The 7,298-nt window shown below is 38.3% G+C and overlaps 1 protein-coding gene across 1 annotated transcript; it reads right to left on the reverse strand.

Annotated features, from left to right (window-relative positions):
* Positions 1 to 805: 805 nt before the first annotated feature.
* opn1sw2 (opsin 1 (cone pigments), short-wave-sensitive 2) lies at positions 806 to 5,811 on the reverse strand. Its single transcript, XM_018725632.1, has 5 exons — positions 5,430 to 5,811; positions 3,863 to 4,031; positions 3,532 to 3,697; positions 1,915 to 2,154; positions 806 to 931 (listed from the first exon to the last, which is right to left on the reverse strand). Exons 1-5 carry the CDS (start codon positions 5,809 to 5,811, stop codon positions 806 to 808), a joined length of 1,083 nt encoding a protein of 360 aa, XP_018581148.1.
* Between the last annotated feature and the right edge of the window lie 1,487 nt (positions 5,812 to 7,298).

The following is a 7,298-nucleotide window of genomic DNA, read 5'->3' on the forward strand; positions in this document are numbered from 1 at the left end:
TATGTTAGAAATTCAGTACTTTTAGTTGGAAAGCACAGAACAAGAGTACTAGTTCTATATAATTTTTCCTGATAATTATTGTAAATTTCAGGTTTCTTACATGAAAGCTTTTGACACCATAAAAGATGGTGTAATATAATTACTTTCAGAGTAGAAAGTCTAAATGGATGAACATTTATAACTCTAAGAGTAAGTATACTCTTGAATCTAATCTAACTGCAAGAAGAGTCAAGACTCAGTCCAGACTTAATTTTTTGTCTTTTTTTGATGCATCAAGTAATGTTTCTTTATTGCAATACATTATAATGGCTACTTCGTTACAATAAGATCTCTTTTCCATAGGTACAATAACCCCCCTTCCATATCAGCAACTAAAAAGCCTTATGATTTTCCATATTATTTACAATGTACAAATAACAAAAACACCACAGGTAGTGCTTGCCCTGAATAAATCAAAAACTGAATAAATTGCAATTCATGTTTGGTGGGATGTGTTGGTTTTCAGTAATTTCTGGTATTAAACACGATGGACAGCAAACATGTTAATATGTTTTATGCCAACCACAATTTATAATATGGAAATATTCAATCTCGCCAGTGATTCTGCCATCCAAGGATCAGAGGAAGAGAGTTTCTGAAGACAAATTATGTGTGTAAAGTGACTGTCTGTGCTGGAAAGCCTTCATATCACTTTGGGTGGGATATGTGAGAAAAGGATTTGAGAAAGTGTGAGACATGGGAGGGCTGAGTGAAGGAGCCAAGTTGAGCTGGTTCACAAGCTGCCCTGGCAATTTGGTGGCGGAACTTATGATGGCGACACCTGGCTGGAGGACACAGAAGAGACCTGGGTGACTTGTGATGAAGATCCCTCCTCGTCATCTCCAAAGGGACTCTTACCACAGAAGATCAGCTTCATCATGCATGAGCGGAACTGGAGAAAGGAGAGAGTTGGCTTTAGTCTTATAAAAACCATGTGAAACATATACTGTAATGTACAGCTGGTAGGGTAGTGATTCAAGCTACTCCCTTGTGATCCAAAGGCCATGGGTTCAAATCCCACCACTAGCTGTAATACTCTTGAGCAAGATATTTACATTTATTCATTGAGCTGATGCTTTTCTCCAATGACTTACAATGCTAATCTATCTACAATTTTTTACCCATTTACAGCTGGGTAATTTTTTACTGAAGCAATTTAGCGTAAGTACCTTGCTGAAGGATTCTATAGCCGGAGGTGAGATACTTACCCTAAATTAATCCAGTAAAATTACCCAGCAGCATAAATGGGTAAATAATTGCAAGCAGCTTAATAACGTAAGTTGCTTTGGAGAAAAGTGTCAGCTAAATTACTATGCATCAATGATAAGTACTTAAAATTCTTAAAGTAATCTTGATAATCAATTATAATTTTAAGTAGGAAAAAAATTAGAGGAAGGTGATAGGAATTGTCAATATTCTTAGTTTATGCAGCTACTCATGTGATGAACATTGGCTGATATGATGGAAAGAAACAAACTAGGTCTATTTAAGAATCACACATCTGCATCTATGTCTCTCTTCCTGCTAATGTAATGAACACATTGTATTTTCTATGAGATGTACGTCGCTTTGGAGAAAAGTGTCTGCTAAATGAATACATGCAAATGTAAATGTAAGTACTTACTGGTTATATTGGCCCAGATGGCATAATTTTATTTGTATTTTTGGTTATGTAAAGGATATAACCAGTTTAGGGTATCAGTATTTTGTGTAGTTTTAACAGCTGTTTAAAAGTTAGTCACACTAAAAGGATTAATCAGATTTCTTTAAAGTTGGGTTGCCAATAGACCTTACCACAGAAAAAAAAAAAACACTCGTGCAGCCAGTGTTGGAAATGTCCATGCTGTAAGTGCCATGTACACAGTTTTAACGTACCTGCTTATTCATCAAGACATAGATGACTGGGTTGTAGACAGTGGAGGACTTAGAGAAGCAGGAGGGAATGGTGGCAAATCGGAGGTCAAAACTCTCATTTCGGTGTGTTACCACCCAAAGAGAGAATAGGGTATACGGCATCCAGCACACGAGGAAACCGAGCACCATCACCACCACCATCTTGGTTACTTCTCTCTCTGCCTTTTGAGTAGAAGCCGACTGTTCCTGTGCCCTGGCAGCCTGGATTTGTAACAGAGAGGGTTATATTTTGTATCTGCCTCTTTTTCCACCACCAGCAGTATTGTGCTCTACTGAGGTTTAGATAATTTCGTCTACAAACTGCTGGGTCACAAAATATAAAATTATGTGCCATCACATGAGTATTTTATTTTTACCTATTAAAACTATGTTGTAAAATTATTGTGTAAAATATTCAGCCAGTTTTTCAACTGCTCCCTTTATGATTTAACAACTAATGTGAGAACTAAAAATGACAGAGAGTAAAAAGTAAATATAGGTCCTGGACTTGTTAACAAAAGGTTACAAGGTGACCCCCAGAATGAAACTGAGCCTGAACTGCTTCAGCAAAAAATATACAACTCAGTAAACTACCGGACAAGTGTAAAATATGTAAAGCTAGTTAATACAGAAGGATTCGCTAAGAAAACAGATGAGAATAACATTTTTGCACAGCAAATGAATGAGCAATAAATCCATCATCAAAGGAGACAAGTAACATCTTACATTTGCTCAATAATTTGTGTTTAAATAAATTTCCAGAAAATTGCACTGCTTGGAGTAAGAGGTGTATTGGTACTTTTCCTCAACAACATGCGTCACTTAAAATGTTCTTTTACCCTCTTTGGTTACTTTGAGATTTTTTGCATTTAATGTTTTATCTTCTTTTCCTTAAAACAAAGCATCTCAAACTATAAACCCAATAGTACACACTCCCTTACTGTCAAATGTCTTCTGTGGGTTTCATTGGCCATTGTTTATTCTCAATCAGTTTATTGCTGAATTTCGTCCTACCCTGTCCGACACCCTAGTTCACTGAAGTTCAGAAGTCATTATAGAAATGACGGAAAAAACTGTTTACATTACTTCCATAAGTTAAAAATAGTGCCCCCGTCATATTGTGACAGTTGAAGTTTCTTAGTTTGTCTAAATGGTTCTTGGCCCGAGTTATTAATTTACGCCTGTTAAATCAAAAGATGAATCCCTGCACCTGCTGGGGATCAAGGCACTTGGTTTTCTCCAGTAAAACTACCCAGCTTTATGAATGGGTCAGTTGTAAGTAACTTAGAATATAAACATTACAAGTCACTTTAGATAGATGAGTGTTAACATTGTTAGTGGTTCCAAACATTAAAAAGCTTCATCTGAATCAAAGTAGTGTCACCATGAGTCGTTTTTTTGACCTCTTACCTTTCTAGTTTTTCTTGGTTTTTTTGAAGTATTACTTGTATTTGAGCAATTATTTCTCAAAGTAACAGTCCAGCCACTTTAAACAGGAGAGTTTACTATAGTCTTACTGTTCAACATTGTTTTTGGCTACTCTACATATGAGCCCACCCAACTGTACCATGTTGCTGAGTCAGTCTGACTCATGCTCACCGATTTGAGGGTAAAAAGCAGCTGGCTGTAGGAGAAGACAATGATAAAGAGAGGAATGCCAAAGCAGAAGCAGAACAAGAACATGACGTAAGACTCGTTGTTGTACTTGTTTTTCACTGTATACCAGTCAGGCCCACAGGAGCACTGTAGGCCCTCAGGGATGTACCTGTGGAAACAGGTGAAAGAGACCACTGTGATGATTCACTTGTAATCTTTCGTGAGCGTTCAGACATATACTGCAGATGTTCAGGGCTGTGTGAGTGTATGGGGGTGATGGGGAAGGAGAAGCAATTCCTTCCACAAGGGCGATCGGTGGAAAGGGGGTACTCACCTACTCCAGCCGAACAGCGGGGGGACAGCAGAAATTGATCCAAAGACCCAAGGGATCACACAGCCAATGAGAGCATGCGTGTTCTTGAAGGTAAAGTTACTGATGGGCTTGCAGATGACCAGATATCTTTCTACAGCAATAACAGCGAGCGACCACAGGCTCACCATACCTGAAGGAACACAGGACCAGAGAAGATCTGAACACGCACTGTCAGCCTGGAGAAATGAGATCCACTAGGCAGCTGTTGGTCAGATGCTGATAGCTTTTCCTCTGTTCTCAGATGAGGGTCTGAATGTAAACGCACTGGGTATATGTCCATGAAGGTCCTAGAAGATAGTGTTCTGGGTCTGCCTGTAGGACAGAGAGCTATATACTGTAACAATAAACTGTGTTTTACTGCAATGGGCTTTTTTTTTGGTTAACTGACTTCATAATTGCCAGTTTGTAACCCTCGTCCCTAAACCATTCTCACTGTGTTTTTCCCTGAGTTGTGTGTCTCTTTGGAGCAAAGAGTCTGCTAAATGATTAAATGTAAATATAAAGTAATGAACTAAACCTTCCATTTGATGTCTCTTAGCTGTTTTGTTCTTGTATGTTTTTAACTGTGCCCATATGTGTTTGTATCACCAATTCTTAGAAGTAACACCATCTAATAAATGATGTTTATTAACACGGTCTCATGGCTAGACTGGGTAACAGTTTCTTCTCCCAAGCCATCAGACTCTTCAGCACCCAGGGACTGGACTGACTCCAACCCACACACACACCCATACTCAACTGAACACCATTCCACTCCCTTGGCAATTCTTTTCCACTCTTCTTTCTTAAATTGGGACAGCTGGTAGTGTAGTGGTTAGCGCTACTGCCTTTAGACCCACAGGTTGGAGCCTCACCTCTGGCTGTAGTACCCTTGAGCAAGGTACTTACCCTAAATTGCTCAGCTGTATAGATGGGTAAATAATTATAACCTTAACAATGTAAGTTGCTTTGGAGAAACGCATCAGTTAAATGAATAAATGTGAATTGATGCTAAAACCTTAGTAGTATGTTTGCATTTATTGTTTATATTTATTCTTATGTTTACATATAAATAAATATATATTTATCGTTTACTTTGTAGGTAGAGTTGTTCTATGTAGCACCATGGTCCTGGAGGAGCGTTGTTTCATTTCACTGTATACTGTACCAGCTGTATCTGGTTGAATTGACAATGAAGCCACTTTGACTTTGACTTAGACTAATGACACATGAACACCTCGAACCTTAATTTGACTGTCAAAGTTTTAAAACACTTTAAAAATCCCATTAATATTCCTGATAATATGACCACGGCGTGCTGCTGAGATGGCATCGTTGACGAGCGCTCTGACTGACTTTTCCACAGGCTATAAGATGAGATCCTGTCTTTTACCCATGACTGCTTTCTCTAGCATAATGTGTAACGCTTCATAAATATTTAGTTTGTTTAATGGATATACTTTTCCTTCTACTAACAAAGGTCTTAAGTCTTTTCTGGCCTTCTAAGCAGAAACATGCCGGTAGCGAAGATGTGAAAGCAACACCCTACCTCCGAGTGTAGAGGCGAAGCCCTCAAGCTTGCACGTCATGGGTCCCCACACAAAGTATTTGTTCCAGAAGGCATAGAAGGCTAGGAAGGAGCCAAAGGTGGAAACAAGCAGGTTGGACACTGCCAGGTTTACCAGGATGTAGTTGAGATGAGACCGCAGCTTCTTGTACTGGATGGTGCAGACAATGGTGAGGGAGTTGATGATTGTACCCGCTACGAAGAGAAAGAACGTGAAGAAGGCCAGGCTGTTGAAAAGAATCGAGGTGCCCAAGTGTTCCTGAGGCACCAGAAAGGGGCTAAGTGCTGTTATATTGTTGGTGTCCAAGGGGATGGGGATGTAGAAGTCCTCGATGAGCTCCATCGATTGGGGATTGTACCTCATGTTGTCGTTTCGGCTTTTTTTTCGTTAAAAAAAAAAAAAAAAAAAAAAAAACTGCCTATTTATTTACTATTTGTATGGAAAACACAGACTCTTCTCTTGATTTTTTCACCTTCGTTTGACGTTTTGTTTGATTTTACTGCCCTGTCACGGAAAACATGGGTTCCGATGGCAATACAGCTTTGCAATTTCAGCCGCTGCTCCTCACGCGATGGCAATTATTTCTCACACGTCCACTGGTTGCATCCAGGGTGCTTTTATAAGGGCGCCCTAAGAAAGCACATCCTCTTACCCCTCCTTCACTGCTCCAGAATCGGGACTTTAGAAATTTCTTAACCCCCCACCCCATGTCCATTTGAAAACCCCACCTAATGCCAACGGTAATCCTAATGCCATCTAATGCTAATAACCAGTCACACTGGAAAGCCATTGAGTGTTAAAGCACCTGTTTAATCTGCTGGTCAATGCTGTTAACGTGGCTAATCGCACATGTTTTACTTCTCTGTAATCTGCTCTTTGCAGGGATTATCTCCAGCCTTGAGCTGTGCATCTTGGCTTTCCTGGGCAAAGCTTGTCTTACTTTTGACGATTAGATTTTCCTGCACTGCCTTGCGTGCCCGTTAAATAGAACACGCTCTTCGATGGAGCTCATGATAAGAATTTATTTAGTCCAGCAGCAAAGAGAAAACTTTCTCATTGTATTATTTCAGTGTATTTATAAACTCTTGTTGATATAATTTATTTCACATTTATTTTCCCTGCTATAAGTTTTACCCTTATTGTGCATCGATACACTATGTTCCAAAGTAGAGGTTGAAATTATTCTCTCATAAGTTTATATTTTCAAAACCCAGATTCCTATGTTCACTGTATAAGAATGTTTATAGAACTAATTTCTTTTACAGTGGTGTAAATAATTGATAGTAGCATTTCTCAGTAACATTCACCTCAAATGCCTGTACCTGAATGTGTAAATAGAACTGATGACACTGAAAAAATGTTTTCATAATACAAACCATTAAAGCAGCTGTTTTTGTTTTTATGAAGTAGTCATACAACTTGAAAAAATACGTACACATTGTTGCATCATAAGCTTTGACATAATTTGGCGATATTTATTAATTAAATGTTCTTTTATAATAGTAAACAATAGTAATTAAAAACAAAAAAGATCTGATTTATTAAAAGGACGCACAAAATCAAAGAAACCCACTCTTGAATTTAACATAAAGACACATATTGTTAGTTATTGATGATAAATCCTATAAATTCACATATATTTATGATATCATGAAGCAACTGATTGTTCAACCGCCAAGTATAAAGGCATAAGAAACGCAATGCTGAAACTTTGTACGCTGCAATATCACCTGCTACGTAAACTGATAATGCTGCCACACATTTTCGGCTCTGTTAGCAAAGTCTGTATCTCTTGATCAGCAAAATATGTTAAAATATTGAAAACATTTTATCTAAAAGCCAAAATCTTC

The sequence above is a fragment of the Scleropages formosus genome, chromosome 22 (genome assembly GCF_900964775.1).
Source record: "Scleropages formosus chromosome 22, fSclFor1.1, whole genome shotgun sequence".
In the NCBI taxonomy this organism is placed as follows: Eukaryota; Metazoa; Chordata; class Actinopteri; order Osteoglossiformes; family Osteoglossidae; genus Scleropages; species Scleropages formosus.